General features: G+C 45.9%; 2 protein-coding genes across 2 annotated transcripts in view; both read right to left on the reverse strand.

The window, feature by feature from the left end:
• LOC141271917 (uncharacterized) overlaps window positions 1-17,017 on the reverse strand; it is a 115,889-nt gene that overhangs the window by 59,171 nt on the left and 39,701 nt on the right. The gene's annotated exons all lie outside the window — the stretch shown is intronic.
• LOC141271933 (uncharacterized) overlaps window positions 9,992-17,017 on the reverse strand; it is a 114,483-nt gene continuing 107,457 nt past the window's right edge. The window contains exon 3 of the mRNA XM_073682183.1: window positions 9,992-11,362. Coding sequence (XP_073538284.1) covers window positions 10,431-11,362 — 932 coding nt within the window. The 3' untranslated portion in view covers window positions 9,992-10,430. The remainder of the gene's footprint in view (window positions 11,363-17,017) is intronic.

Genomic DNA, 17,017 nt, shown 5'->3' on the forward strand with positions numbered 1-17,017 from the left:
GAACCCTGACGGCCAGCCCCCCTCTCCCAATACTGGTGCCTGTCCGCTGGTGGGTCGAGAGAGCCCCCCTGTGGTGGAGGCAGCTCTAAGCTTTTTAATTTAAATTGTCCCTCTAATTTGAATGAATACACTTTAAATCCATTTACAAGGATCTATTGGAGGGCAAGTCTCATGCCAGCAGCCGCGTAATTCCAGCTCCAGTAGCGTCCACTAAAGCTGCTGCAGTTAAAAAGCTTTTATAAGGATCGAGCTCGGCTGTCCACCGCAAGGCATCCTAGTGCCAGTCCCAGCCCCTATGCCTTGGGGTGCCTCCTGATGCTCTTCACTGAGTATCCCGTGGTCCCGAAGCATTTCCTTTGAAAAAATTAAGTGTCCAAACTACAGGTGGTGTAGCTTGCTTAACAGCTGGGATAATCCGCTGACTAGCAGACACTGCTACTAGGCACAAAGTATTTCCTGGGCTAGATGCAGTTAAAAATTTGTAAGTAGATACTCTCGTTGGATGCTGAGAAAGCATTCCATAGAGTCTCCTGGCACGCCATATATGATTCTCTTAAAAAGCTTGGGGTAGGGGTCTAGGGGACCCTTTTATAGCCAAAATCACGGCCCTGTATCACAATACGTCACCTAGGCTGAAGATAAATGGAACTGTAGCACCGAGGGCTCGGTTGCTACAGACGTATTGCACCTCACCCAGAGGTGTGATATCTCACTCTCAGATAAGGATGGAGTGTGGATCAGGACCCGACACCTGCATGCATTACACCACATTGCCGTGGGGCAGGGCGACCAATATGCCCCTGAGATGGGCACGACAGTCCCTGTCCCTGGCTGGAGTGGGGGGAGGGAACACTGAGGAAGGGGAACCCTGCAGTGCAGGAGCAGGGAGGAAGCAGTTCCTGGGTGCATTGAGAAGGGAGTATAAAAGGTGGGCACCATCTTAGTTCAGTGCAGAGAAGTCTGAGCAGAAGTGGCAGGGAGCAGGGGCTCTGCATGAGCTCTGCTCCGGAGGCGGGCCTAGTAACAGAGGCCCAGGCCTGCAAGAGGGAGAAGGAAGGAAGAGGAGCGGAGAAGGCTCCAGGAACGAGGAATGAAGGGATCCCAGGGGTGCGGACGGGCGAGTCGCCACCGCACGCCCGAATCCACCTGCGTGGAGGGGTCAGGCCAAAGGGGGAGACCGGTCCCCGAACTAGTGGAGGCAGGAAACGACCCTCAGCTAGAAACCGGAGGCTCTGACATTTTATGTGGCGCAGCCCCTTGCTCCACCCGCTAGGAAGGCACCACATAGGGTCAGGGAAACTGGCGCCAAGTTTACCAAGAGGAGGCCCGAGGCAGCCGGACAGAAGTGTTGGTAAGAAAGGCCAGACAAAGGACACACAAAGGGGGTCCTGTGAAGCGCTCCAAAGTTATCTGGGAGTTGTCTGAGCCCCTCACCTGGTGAGCACAGTACGACGTGGGCAGCCGTTACCTGCAGACGTGGTCTGGATAATAAGAACTGTGAGTAAAGGCCCTGAACTGCATCACAGACTCCGTGTCGTTACTGCTGCTGCCCTGCACCATCACCCCCATCCTCCGCATACACTGCCCTGAGGCTATACTCCTCTCGTGGGGAGTTATGCTACGCTCTGCTGCACCCACAACACCAGCCTTAGCGGTCTGCCCTGTAGCGGCGGTTCACTCTGACCGCAATCCACGGGTGGCGTAGTCGGACATTTAAACATCAAAACCACATAAATAGTTCCGCCACTGGTTTGACCGCCCTGAGCCACGGAACCGGATCGCCGCCACGAAGACTACAACCACCAGCATCCACCAAAAAGGGTCCGGCTCCGGGTGTCCCAAGGCCCAGGGGGTGCGTCAGAACATTTTCATCACCTTTCACAATCACCAATGGGACAAGGCAGGGATGTCCTCTGTCCCCTCTCTTATACATCCTAGTGACGGAGCACCTGCTCTCATCAATTCGCCATAACCCCAATATTAGGTGGATTGAGGTGGGAGGCACCGAGTACAAGTGCTCTCTATTTGCTGATGATGTCCTAGTATATATCACTCAATCACATATATCCATCCCTGCTGTTATGGCTGAAATAGATCACTTTGTTACATGGTAAAATTTTAAAATCAATGCAGCGAAGTCTGAGGCCCTCGATGTCTCCCTCCCTAAATCCATATAGGATTCCATCCAGTCCAACTTTCCCTTTGCCTGGCCCTCACAGGGTATCAAATACTTAGGAATTCCTATTCATAGAGACCTCTCCCATCTATGTTATCTTAATTTTGGGCCCTTTATTGAACAATTCCATACAGACCACGGTTGGCAAGTTAGAACTGTAAGATTCACTACGTGAACCACTGGTGTTTTGTGGAAAAGCACATGTACACCGCGTTCCAAATTATTATGCAAAAAGTGTTTAGGAGTGATAAGGGAAGAATTTGTTTGTTTGTCAGTTAAACTCATTGATGGTGATGTGTGTCAGGGCTCTTTATATCACTGTAAGCAATTGCAGACACCTGTGCTAATTAGTTTGGCAGGTGTGTCCAATGAAAGGCAAGACTACTTAAGAAGGCTCTCTCACATTATTAAGCAGCCTACATTTTCTGCCAAAATTGGAAAGAAAAAGGATGTGTCGGCTGCTGAGAAGCAACAAATTGTGGAGTGTTTAGGTCAAGGCATGACTACAATCAACATTGTGCGATGATCAGGATGAAGTGTCTTGGCAATCAAGAAGTATGTAGCTGATTCACAGTACACACGTGTGCGTGCTGATAAGGGCAAATTGAGGACTCTTTCCTACAGGCAATTACGTCAGGTTGAAAGAGCAGCGGCAAAAAAGCCTTGTCATAGCAGCAGACAAGTTTTTGAAGCTGCTTGTGCCTCCAACGTCCCCCGAACAACAAGATGCAGGGTCCTTCAGAGGTTTGCAGCTGTGCATACGCCATCCTGTCGACCTCCTCTATCCACTTCACACAAGCAGAAACGGCTCCAGTGGGCCAAACATTACATGAAGACTGATTTCAAAACTGTTTTGTTCACGGATGAGTGCCGTGCAGCGCTCGATGGTCCAGATGGATGGAGTGGAGGATGGCTGGTTGATGGACACCCCACGCAAACACGGCTACAGCGCCAACAAGGAGGAGGTGGAGTAATGTTTTGGGCTGGAATCATGGGGAGAGAGATTGTCGGCCCCTTTAGGATCCCTGAAGGCGCTAAAGATGAACGCCATAATGTATGTGGATTTTCTCAAACAGCACTTCCTGCCATGGTTCAAGAAGAAGAACCGTGTATTTCACAGCAAGATCATTTTTCTGCATGATAATGCACCATCTCATGCTGCACATAAAACATCTGCATCTCTGGCTGATATGGGCATAAAAGGGGACAAACTTATGGTGTGACCCCCATGCTCCCTTGACCTCTACCCCATTCAGAACCTTTGGAGCATCATTAAAAGGAGTGTCTATGATGGCGGGAGGCAGTTCACATCTAAGCAACAGCTCTGGGAGGGTATTCTGTCCTCATGCAAAACAATTGAAGCAGAAACCATCCAAAACCTGACAAATTCAATGGACGAGAGAGTTCAGAAGCTCCTTTCGAACAAGGGGTCCTATGTGAAAATGTAACATCACCTAGAATAAAGTTTTGAGTTGAAAACTGTTTGATTTCAGTTTCTAACAACCTGCTAATGCTTATAATTTCAAAAATGACCATTTTTTTGGTCTTTATTAAAATGAAAAGGTTGATCGAAAAGTTTGGGGGATCTAAGAGTGTGGCAACCCAGTAGTCATGATTACTTCGAATTCTGACAATATGAGGGTCATGCTGCAGGTAGTGCAGCAAGAAGGCACTTATGTGTCTTGCGCATCTCGGAGCCCCAAAATTATTTTCCGGGCTAGATGCAGCTAAAAATTATTTTTAATTTTAAATCTGGTGAAGCTTATTATAGATGGCCTAATAGGATCAGTGCTGCACACTGCTACAAAGCCCAAATTATTTTCCAGTCAAGATACAGATAAACATGATTAGTAATTTGAAAGCTTAAAACGGTTGGTAGGGTGATTTTAACCAATCATCAAGCTTTTACTCTCCCCAGGATGACACAGGGGTAGAAAAGTCGTTTCGGATCCATGATTTGTTCATCTTTATGAACGTGAGTCTGTCTACATTATCAGTGGAGAGCCGCGTGCGCTTATCTGTCAGCACACCACCAGCAGCGCTGAACACACGTTCAGACAGAACGCTGGCTGCGGGGCATGACAAGATCTCCAAGGCGTAAGTGGCTAGCTCCGGCCATTTATCCAGATTGGAAGCCCAAAAAGAGCAAGGGTCCAGTGACACAGTCGTGGCTTCAATGTTTACTTGGAGATACTCCTGTACCATCGTCTCTAGGCGTTGACTATGTGTCAGACTTCTTGTCTCCTGTGGCCTTGCAAAGGATGGGCTAAAAAAAGTGGTGAAATGATTCCGCAAAATTGATGTTACCAGCAGATACTGTGGTTCTGTTACGGTTTGAGTGCTGAACACTTGACGGTCCCACGGTTGGCAAGTTGGAACTGTGAGATTCACTACGTGCACCACTGGTATTTTGTGGAAAAGCACATGTAAGATTCTGCAACAGTCTCTGCTGATACTCCTGCATGCGTGCATCCCTTTCTATGGCAGGAATAATTTCTGCAAATTTACTTTTGTACCGGGGATCTAACAGTGTGGCAACCCAGTAGTCAGGATTATTTCTAATTCTCACAATTCGAGGGTCATGTTGCAGGTAGTGCAGCAAGAAGGCACTCATGTGTGTTGCGCATCCAGGAGCACCAAGTCCCTGTTGTGTTGGTGGCGAGGTAACAATCATGCTTCCTTCCTCTGTCCTCTCCCCCCAACCTCGCACAACAGAAATGTGATCAAGGTCTCCCTCATCTGATGAGTCTTCCATCAGTTCGTCCTCCACTTCTTCCTGGGCTCCTGCACCTTCCTCACTAGTTTGGCTGCTACCATGCGCCCTGGTAAAATCATCTCCCCCACCCTCACATGCCTGCCGCCTTGGTGCTGCCGACCGTCTGGACCTTGCAGATGTTAGCCCTTCCGCATACAACTCCTCCTCCTCTACTTCCTCCACCTCCTCTTGTGCCACCACCTGACTCCGAATTCTGTTTAACATGTGCTCCAGCATGTAAATCACCGGAATAGTCATGCTGATAATGGCATCGTCAGCACTAAACATCTTCGTCGCCATTTCAAAACTGTGCAGAAGGGTGCATAGGTCCCTGATCTGAGACCACTCCTCCAGCGTGATTTGCCCCACCTCTGAATCTCGTTGGCCCAGGCTATACGTCAGAACGTATTGCACCAGGGCTTGTCGGTGCTGCCACAGTCGCTGCAACATGTGCAGAGTTGAATTCCACCGGGTAGGCACATCGCATTTTAGCCGGTGAAGTGGCAGGCCCAACGACTTCTGTAGAGATGTAAGTCGCTGAGCTGCGGGATGCGAACGGCGGAAGTGAGCACACAGCGACCGTGCCCTCTGCAGAAGGCCATCTAGTCTGGGATAGTGGGCTAAAAATTGCTGGACAACCAGGTTCAACACGTGAGCCATACAAGGCACGTGTGTGACATTGCCCCGGCGAAGGGCCGCACCCAGGTTTGCAGCATTGTCGCACACGGCCTTCCCTGGTTTCAGGTCCAGTGGAGACAACCATTCATGAAATTGGTTCTCCAGAGCTGACCACAACTCCTCAGCTGTGTGACTCACATTTCCCAGACATTTCAATGTAAAAACCGCCTGATGACGTTGAGCCCTACTGCCAGCATAGTAAGGAGGTATGCAGGATCCCTTCTGCGCAGTTAGAAAGCTTGTGGCATGACCAGACAGGCTTTGGGTGCAGGTGGAAGACCGAGAGGAGGTTGAGGAGGCAGAAGCAGTGGAGGAACTTTGACATAAAGAGGATTGACGCACAACTCGTGGGGACGGCAAGACTTGGACAGCAGCCCCTTGTCCTGCTGTCACCATAGTTACCCAGTGCCCAGTCAGCGACATGTAACGCCCCTGTCCATGCCTACTCGTCCAAGTGTCTGTGGTGAAATGCACCCTGTCACACACAGAGTTTCTCAAAGAAGCGGTGATGTTGTGTGCGACATGCTGGTGGAGCGCAGGCACACCTTTCTTTGAGAAGTAGTGCCGACTGGGCATCTGGTACTGGGGCACTGCGACGGACATAAGGTCTCGAAAATCCTCTGTGTCCACCAGGCGGAAAGGCAGCATTTCTGTAGCCAAGAGCTTGCAGATGGTGAAATTCAACCTCTTAGCTTTCTCATGGCTAGGAGGAAATGGTCTTTTACTTGTCCACATCTGAGGGACCGAGGGCTGGCTATTGTGCTTAGACGGGGTTGATAAGGGTGTCCCCGGCAAACTGCCGGTCTGTGAGGAAGATGCAGGCGGACATGTTAGGTTGCCTTGATCCAAAGGTGGTGCTATCGATGTCGGACAGCGCTCAAGACCAGCTGGTGTTACCACCTCCAAAGAAAATGATGACCTGCCAATCACGCTGGCTGTTGCGGGTAAAGAGGTGGCAGGTCTGCGCCCCAAAACAGGTGTGACTGCTGTCCCCCCAGTCACAGAGGATGAAGAGGCCGCGGATGCACAAGATATGGCAGACGGTGGTTGGCCCGGCCGGCTAGGCCGCATTGTAGCACACTGAGCTTCCCACTGCAACTTATGCTTCATGTCCATGTGCCGGTTCATGCATGAAGTACTCAAACTATGTATTTTTTGGCCTCTACTTAGCTTTTGCTGACAAATGTTACAGATAACACGAGTTGGGTCATCTTTATCGATCTGAAAAAATGCCCAGGCTATGCAAGGCTTAGCACCCATGCGACCTGAAGAGCCACCACGACTTGTGGTGAGAGGCAGAGTTGTGTTTGAGGATGCAGTTGTTGACGTGCTTCCAGTACTACGTCTCTGTCCAGGAAGGCGCAACCTGACCTCGTCGTCACTAGCATCTTCCTCCACCTCCTCTGCTGACCTCATCTCTTGGCTGACTGTGGGTTGACAGTAAGTGGGATCTCCGACCTCATCATCATCACCCTGTGCGTTATCACACCCGTCGTCCTCAGAGCCAACCTGTTCCTGCCCTGACAAAAAACTAAAGTTGTCGCTCCAATCAGGTATTTGAGTCTTATCATCGTCTTCCTCATTGTCTCCACCAACAGGAGTTACAGTTTGGGAATGAGGGTCTACATTATGGTCAGAACCTTCTGCGTCTGGTCCTGGATCCGACTCATAAAGATTCTGGGCATCAGTGCAGATCATTTCCTCGTCTGGATTCACAGAAGCGCTGGAGTCGACCTCTGATTCCCAGGCTATAGTATGAGTAAACAGCTCTGCAGACTCAACCATCTGTTCTACCTCATACTCAGACGGGCAGCTGGAGATTTGGGAGCTGTGAGGAAGCAAGTGCGATTTGGGTGACACCTTTGAGGACTGGAGTATTTGTGATGTTGAAGTTGATGTGGAGGAGAGCCCACTTAAAGGAGCACTTGATATCCGTTGAAGCACCTGCTGTTTTTGTGCCTCATCTGGAATTTGTAGCGATTGGCGTGGCCGTAAGAAAGGGATCTTATCACATTGTCCGCTAAAAGAAGTAGACATTTTAGTTTGGCTGGAAGATGGTCTTTCTTCTGCACCTACCCCACGGACACAACCTTTTTTCCCCTTCCCAACACGCCTATTCCCCTTTCCACCAGCAGCAGGCCTTTTTCCACTCATTTTGGTGGTTAACTAATTCACAACTCTGGAGTTGTTTGCACAAAAAAACAATGGATGGTAACCGAGCAGAGCTGAGTGGCCAAACTGTGGTATTAGGCCAAAACTATTGGCTGGGTTAGATGCAGAAAAAAATTATTTTTAATTTGCAACCTGATGGAGGTCAGTATAGATGGACTAATAGACCAAGTCCCACACACCGCTAGAAGCCCAAATATTTTTTCAGAGCTAGATGCAGAAATTTTTTTTATTCAATTTGCAACCTGATGGAGGTCAGTATAGATGGACTAATAGACCAAGTCCCACACACTGCTAGAAGCCCAAATATTTTTTCAGAGCTAGATGCAGAAAAAAATTATTTTTAATTTGCAACCTGATGGAGGTCAGTATAGATGGACTAATAGACCAAGTCCCACACACTGCTAGAAGCCCAAATATTTTTTCAGAGCTAGATGCAGAAAAAAATTATTTTTAATTTGCAACCTGATGGAGGTCAGTATAGATGGACTAATAGAACAAGTCCCACACGCTGCTAGAAGCCCAAATATTTTTTCAGAGATAAATGAAGAAAAAAATTATTTTTAATTTGCAACCTGATGGAGGTCAGTATAGATGGACTAATAGACCAAGTCCCACACACTGCTAGAAGCCCAAATATTTTTTCAGAGCTAGATGCAGAAAAAAATTATATTCAGTTTGCAACCTGATGGAGGTCAGTATAGATGGACTAATAGAATGATGCTATGCCCAAAAGATTTTACTTCACTAGGTGCAGTAAAAAAATTGGTATTCTATACACAGGTGGTATATCTTGCAACACAGATAGGCTACTCCACTGACTAACACACTCTGCAATAGGCCAAAAAGGATTAGCTTTGCTAGATTCAGCCAAATGCTGTGAAAAAAACTTGCACAGCACTGGCACAGACCTGCCTGGCAAAAACTGATAGGAACTGATGTAACCTAGTCCTGAAAAGGACTCCAATTACAATTAGTCTTTACTCCCACAATCTATCTATTTAAGAGCACAGACCTGCTTGATAAAAGTCGTAGGAAATGCTGTAACCTAGTCCTTAAAAGGACTGCAATCACAACTATTCCCTACTCCCAAGCTATCTGTATATTTGTGCGAAAATTGGCTTGAAATTAACAAGGTATAGCGCACACAGCAACAGCGGTGCCGTCTAACACGCAGCTGCAGCAGTGAGAAAATGGTGGCGACGGGGAAAATGGCTTGGTCTTATAGGGCAAGGACATGTGACATACACTGCCAATCACACATGCCCTTGCTTGTGTGAAAAAAAGCACTTCGCTCCGTGTGTGCGCTGCTGATAGGCTGACAGATTGCACCTCCCCACTGCAAATGCGGGAAAGAGAAAAAAAAATGGAGATCTTCATTGTTCCTGCAGAGATCCATCCCCTGCCCCTCCCCCCGCCCCGCTGTACACTCAAACTGCGTATTAACATTAATTTTCATCATTACTGAGAAAAAATCCAGTTATGATTTTGGTGCACGAACAGTTATCGAACATAACCTCGAACAGCCGAATTTTTCTCAAATTGTTCGTGTTCGCCGACCGGCTCGAACACCGCCCAAAACAGCTCGAATTTGAGATTGGCGAACAGTTCGAGTAGAACAACGCTCATCTCTAGTCACCAAACAGCACAGATACAGTGAGTAGTCCTATATACAGGCCCACTGACTGATTACAGATTGTAGACACCTGTGATGCTAATTAGAGGACACAACTTGATTTAACATGTCCCTTTTGTCACATTATTTTCAGGAGTACCATCATTTCTGTCCAGGCCTATTTTATGAGTTAAATTTTTTTTTAAATTCTGTGGAAGCAGGGTTGAAAAGCAATGTCTGACTTTCATTTGTTCATTTTCATAGATTTTTAATTTATTATTACTTTTGTCAGATTCAAGTTATTTCTGTGACCATTGTGGGTTTTTCTTTCATTAAACGAGGGGTACCAACAATTTTGACCACGTGTGTATATATCATTGTATATAGAACTATGGATATAGCGCAATTCTTCTGTATAAAATATGTGATTTTGCTATAGGCCTAATATTTCCGTACATGAGGTCTCTGAATATATAATCTTACCCCAGCATTACAAATTTAGATAAGGGAGGTGAGGCGAGGGAGACATTATATTTTAATTGGAATGAATAATACCAGATGTTCCAACAAAGAAGGAATGGATCGTACATGTAAATGATAATTTGCAATATGAACATGTTTATTATTGTATTATAGAAAAGTTAAAAGACTTTGTTCACGCACGGAGATTGTGGATTGAAAGAGTTTGATAAATGGCAGATCGCTGAGATTGGGAGTTAGGAAGAAGAGAGTAGAGGAAATATTGGGTATTTTTTGTGAGGTTTAAGGGGAGGTGTTGCAATATTCTTTTCCACATAGTGAATACATGAATATGTAACTGAAATAATAGAATATTGCATTTAATTAGATTTTTAGATAACAGATGTATATTAATAACTTCATATATTTTAATTCAAATGTAAGTTCTAACTTTTTTTGTCGTTAATTTGACTCTCTCTTATGTGTTTTCTTGTACAGTTTGTCAAATATATATGGATTATACCTTTGTGAGTTTTACTTTGTGGTCAACAAAATATGATTTTCAAGTAAAATATTTCCTACATTCTAGGTATGATAATGGCTTCTCCTTTGTGAGATATTTGATGTTTAGTAAGATTCCTTTTGTTGGTAAAATATTTCTCACATTCTGAACATGAAAAAGGCTTCTCCCCTGTGTGAGTTCTCTGATGAGTAACAAGATGTGATTTCTGAATAAAATGTTTCCCACATTCTAAACATGAAAATGGTTTCTCCCCTGTGTGACTTCTCTGATGTTTACCAAGACTTGATTTATTTGCAAAACCTTTCCCACATTCTGAACATGAAAATGGTTTCTCCCCTGTGTGACTTCTCTGATGTTTACCAAGACTTGATTTATTTGCAAAACCTTTCCCACATTCTGAACATGAAAATGGCTTCTCTCCTGTGTGACTTCTCTGATGTTTACCAAGACTTGATTTATTTGCAAAACCTTTCCCACATTGTGAACATGAAAATGACTTCTCTCCTGTGTTAATTCTTTGATGTGTAATAAGATGTAATTTCTGGTTACAATGTTTTCCACATTCTAAACATGAATATGACTTCTTCCTTGAATGAACTCCTTTTTGTCTAACAAGCTCTAATTTCAGGTTAAAAGGTTTTCCACAAGAAAATCTTTTCTCCTCTATCTGAATTATTGGATGTGCAACAAAAGACGTTTTGAGGGAAAAACATTTTTCACATTCTACACTTGAAAATGGCTTGTTTGCTGTAAGAGCAGTTAGATTTCTAATGCCTCTGTTGTGACTTTTATTTTTCTTAATAGTCTGTGATGAATCAGAAGATAGGACCTGTTTAAAAGGATCAAAGGACAGATCTTTGCTGTGGAAGGATGATGGTATTTCTAGAATAGTAGCATTGACGTCAGATATAACTTGAGTGATATCAAGGTCATCTGATTTAAAAATTGAAGATGTCACTTGTCCCGCTGATCTCTTGGTGCAGTCACCTGCCAAGAATAAAGAATATTTTTTAATAATTTATGCTGAATTATACTTTTATAACATTTCTAAAATACCCAAATAAATGTAAAGTTATGTAGCAAAATTATTTACTAAGACAAAAATAGTTAATAATTTAACAGTGGACCTTGAAAAGCAATATGGCTTCCATGAACCAATCCAGCAAAACCTGTGCTCCCAAAGCCAAATATTCCCCTCGCTTCTGAGTCCTGCTATGTGCCCAAATACTGTTACCGTTCACATTTTTACCATTGCTGTAGCAGGAAGAAGCCACTTAAAAATTAATGGTATTCATGTATCCAGAAGCACAAGCTGGGCACCACTTATTGGGCACTAAAGTGGTATATATGCAATTTTCACTCTCTAGCATCCACTGCGTGCTAGCTTCCAGAGATGACCTGTGGAGTCAAAATAGTCACTACTCCTAAAGATGAAGTCCGTGAGGGCAATACAGTCACTTTATGTGGTTTTCTACTGTTCTGTTTTTCCACTGTTCTGGCCCCTTAGGTGATCTGCAAATGGTGCCTGCAAAATACACTGCTCAAAAAAATAAAGGGAACACTCAAATAACACATCCTAGATCTGAATGAACGAAATATTCTCATTGAATACTTTGTTCTGTACAAAGTTGAATGTGCTGACAAAAAAATCACACAAAAATCATCAATGGAAATCAAATTTATTAACCAATGGAGACCTGGATTTGGAGTCACCCCCAAAATTTAAGTGGAAAAACACACTACAGGCTGATCCAACTTTGATGTAATGTCCTTAAAACAAGTCAAAATGAGGCTCAGTATTGTGTGTGGCCTCCACGTGCCTGTATGACCTCCCTACAACGCCTGGGCATGCTTCTGATGAGGTTGTGGATGGTCTCCTGTGGGATCTCCTCCCAGACATGGACTAAAGCATTCGCCAACTCCTGGACAGTCTGTGGTGCAACGTGACGTTGGTGGATGGAGCGAGACATGTCCCAGATGTGCTCAATCGGATTCAGGTCTGGGGAACGGGCGGGCCAGTCCATAGCTTCAGTGCCTTCATCTTGCAGGAACTGCTGACACACTCCAGCCACATGAGGTCTGTCATTGTCCTGCATTAGGAGGAACCCAGGGCCAACCGCACCAGTATATGGTCTCACAAGGTGTCTGAGGATCTCATCTCGGTACCTAATGGCAGTCAGGCTACCTCTGGCGAGCACATGGAGGGCTGTGCGGCCCTCCAAAGAATTGCCACCCCACACCATTACTGACCCACTGCCAAACCAGTCATGCTGAAGGATGTTGCAGGCAGCAGATCGCTCTCCATGGCGTCTCCAGACTCTGTCACATGTGCTCAGTGTGAACCTGCTTTCATCTATGAAGAGCACAGGGCGCCAGTGGTGACTTTGCCAATCCTGGTGTTCTGTGGCAAATGCCAAGCGTCCTGCACGGTGTTGGGCTGTGAGCACAACCCCCATCTGTGGACGTCGGGCCCTCATACCACCCTCATGGAGTCGGTTTCTAACCGTTTGTGCAGACACATGCACATTTGTGGCCTGCTGGAGGTCATTTTGCAGGGCTCTGGCAGTGTTCCTCCTGTTCCTCCTTGCACAAAGGTGGAGGTAGCTCCGGTAGCTGGGTTGTTGCCCTCCTACGGTCCCCTCCACATCTCCTGGTGTACTGGCCTGTCTCCTGGTAGCGCCTCCAGCCTCTGGACACTACGCTGACAGACTCAGCAAACCTTCTTCCCACAGTTCGCAGTGATGTGCCATCCTGGATAAGCTGCACTACCTGAGCAACTTCTGTGGGTTATAGAGTCCGTCTCATGCTACCACGAGTTGTTCGATTCATCTCCACATTTAACTGAAAATGGGACACAATGAGGGGATGTCTGAAGAAACACTGGAACATTTTAAAGACCGAGCCTGCCCTCTCTAAATTTATTCCAGACTATCCACCCATGACACCTAGAAGAAGTAGAAATTTGAAGGATCTACTGACACAAAGTTACTACATTCCCACTCAGCTGAACCTCTTTGGGACTCATGGTGGACCATCGCTAGAATGTTTCCCCTGTGGCGATTGTTTAGCCTGTAAAAATGTATCTCGGACAAAAACATTCATATCAGCTGATGGAAAAAAAAGCTACAGAATAAGACACTACATTACGTATTCTACCACACAGGTAATATATTACGCTACATGCAGTTGTCCAAAAATTTATATCGGACTGACATCACGTTAATTGAGAATTCGTACATGTGAGCATGTACGTGATATAATCGCAGCCAAAGCAGTAACTGATCTCTCCCAAATTAAAACAATACCTCGTCACTATAGAGCGTTTCATCAGTGTAATCCCAAATCATTTAGTGTTCGCCACATATACAGTGTGGCATCAGAGGGCGGGAACATCAAACGTCTTCTTGTACAAACAGAATGCCGGTGGATTAATATATTTGGAACAATGGTGCCGCATGGTCTGAACGAATCCCTTGGATTCTCTTCATTTTTATAAAATGGGTTATCTCTGCCTCCCCTCTAGAGTGTTTTTTTAAGGTATATGTTTGTCCCATTGTCCTTTTTTATTTTAACGTTTCTATTGTTACTTATTCTTTTTGTTTTTTCACTTTCACTTGTAAGGGGCGCAATAAGTGACAAAAAGAAAGCATTTAGAGAACTAAAGCAAGTAGGTAGTGAGGAGGCATTAAATAAATACAGAAAATTAAATAAATTCTGTAAAAACCAAATCAAGGCAGCAAAGATTGAGGCAGAGAGAATCATTGCCAGAGAAAGTAAAAATAACCCCAAAATATTCTTTAACTACATAAATAGTAAAAAACTAAAAATGATAGTGTTGGCCCCCTTAAAAATAGTCTGAAATGGGGCGTGGCCTGGGCTCTGGCATGGTTGGTTGTGTTTGATCATTGCTCCTGCTCCCAGATCACGAAAAGTGCTAAAAAAACCTTTTTTTTATTATTTTAAGAGCTGTAACCCCTAGTGACCTCTCTCTACCACGTTGTGGAGACACCGGATCGTTTTTACCTCAGTGTCGGCTGGGAAAAGCGAGGAGGACATTGAGGAGACCTTGGAGCGGCTGGATCGGTTGTGGAGCTCCCCGCCCGGTCTGTACCGCCTGCGCCACACCGGGTGAGCCGCCGGCGCAGCTGTGAGACGTGCAGCTCCGGGAGTTCCTGGGAGATTGTTCCGGCCCGTCCACCAGCAATCAAGGAGAGCCGGCGCGGAGGGCGGCTACAGGGTCCGAGCTACCTGGTGAGCATGGGACAAGAGGGCGGTGACGACTTACCCGACTTTGCTCCCAGAACGGAGCAGGAGCCATAGGCTGGTGTCCGGGCTTCTGTGCCCGCACCGGACAGAAGGGGAACAGTAGGTGAGGTCCGGTAGTGGATGTCTCTGCTTACCCTTGAGTGCGGGAATCCGGCGCCATCTTCCCCTGTATAGCTCCGCCCACGAAGCCCAAGGAGCGGGAGAGGCGCCATCATACTGCTGCTTCAGCTCCTGTTGCTGCTCCCTTCAGCTGAGGTCTCAGTTAACCCCCAAGCGCCAGGAGAGGAACTTGCTAAGACTTTGGCACCATTTCATAGTCACCTGAACCCTAGGAACAACTGAATTGATTATTCTTTACCCCCTAACTACACAGTGGGGAAGCAGTCCACAGTGTCTGCGGCAACAATAAGATATAAATTCTGATAGCACTTCTGGAGGTGCACATCTGTGTGATGGTGACAATCTGCTGGAGGGGAAGAGCCGAGACCCTCTTATTGTGCTTTGACCATATAAGGGCACAGATTCCATTTCAGATTCTCTTATACACATCTTCTCTGACTACTGCTGGGTCTCACCAATTTGTGGAGTGTGAGCTCCACCTGCTGGAAGAACTGGGTTACTACATTTCTACAATGTTGGGTTTATAAACTCCATAATTATGCCCATAAATATGCTGATATATTGACTTTTTTGATGTAACCAAGTGGTGTCTATAACCGCCCGTAATCAGCCACCTTATAATGGTTCGCACAGATCAAAAAATACGGGCAAAAAGCCTTCAACGACAAACCTCCACAACTCTGTCTACCACATCTAAGGGAGACTTGGATAAATTCCTAAAAAAAAAATTGGGAATGTCGCAACCATCAGACAAACAGAAAGACCGCAATGAGGAGACTTCTGTGGCTAATGATCTCTCTGACGAAGGCCCAGGCGACTCGGACTGCGGGTCCACTTTGGAAGACTCGGCTCCTCTCTCTAGGTCCTATATGAAATCTTTGCTGGAATCTACTGTACAACCCTTACTCAAGGAATAGGCTGAACTCAGATCCGATGTAAGACATATAGGGCATAGGGTTGAAACACTTGAGAACACACAGACTGACTTAATAGACGCCTCTAACACCCTAGGCGACCATATCCTTGTCCACCAGCAACACCTTAATTCCGTTTATCTGGCGCTAGAGGACCAAGAGAACAGGAGCAGGAGAAAAAAAGTGTGCCTCCGCGGCATCCCGAGTCGTTTGCACCAGAATCCCTTAAAAAGGTGTCCAAAGAAATATTCACGGCTATACTGGGCACTGAAAGGGCGGACGCTGTTATCATCGAGAGGGTTCATAGGGCTCTTAGACCAAAGCCCAAACCTAATGAACGCCCAAGGGATATAATTTGTGGTCTCCTCAGCCATTTTGCCTGGAGCAAGGGAAAAATCACCCCTGACGTATGGAGACGTCAACTTTCAAATTTTCCACGATATCTCCCCAGCTACATTGGTCAAGAGAAAAATCCTCAAACCATTGACAGATGCAGTATTAGGCCAAGGCCTACGATTCAGGTGGTTGTTCCCCTTTGGGGTGGGTATCACTAAAGAAAATCGTCAGATGATCATCCGCACCAGGGAAGACCTGGAAGCAGCCTGGGAACCTTTACAAATGGATCCCATTCCCTCGTGGATGCCACTTGACATCGGTTTACCCATTCCACGGCTTGATAAGCCCGATGACTGGTCGAACAAAAAAAAGTCGACATCACCTAAGGCCAAAAAGCAAGCGAACAGGCAGCAACACACATGAATATGACTATCACCTTTCTTTAAATGGACTTCGAGACCGATCGCCCATGCTGTCCTTTTCCCCTCAGGGGTTACTAGGTAACGGTGGGGATCTCTCGTACTTTTGCCTAGAACACCTGGGAGTTTGCGGACTTTGGTCCCCTCCAATTTTTGGTGTGGACCATAAAGGTGTAGGGCTGCGCTTGCCTCTTATAAATCCTTTCTGGTTTATAGCTGATAGCTTAATGCGTATAGGTCACTCTCTTGTTATATGAGAATATTACCTGATTTATATTTGAACACCACTTGGTTGCTATGGAACTCATCTTCAACAATTGGGTCCTTACAACGCCCCCCTGCGGAAGATGAGACTATTTCTATTTATGTATATAATTCTGTTTTGAATTTGTTTCATTCCCACTACAGGTCTATTTTGCAGGTTGAGATTACCGATGATATATCTGAATATGGCTAGTGGCGCTGGCAAAGGTTCGCTCACTGTGGCGTCCCTCAACACAAAGGGACTGAATAACCCCACCAAACGTAGCCAGATCTTGTCCCTTCTGAATAAAGCTTACTCCCAGGTAATTTTTTTCCAGGAAACC

Source organism: Phyllobates terribilis, unplaced genomic scaffold (assembly GCF_046119375.1).
Source record: "Phyllobates terribilis strain yellow unplaced genomic scaffold, ASM4611937v1 Scaffold_5__5_contigs__length_657084704, whole genome shotgun sequence".
NCBI lineage: Eukaryota > Metazoa > Chordata > Amphibia > Anura > Dendrobatidae > Phyllobates > Phyllobates terribilis.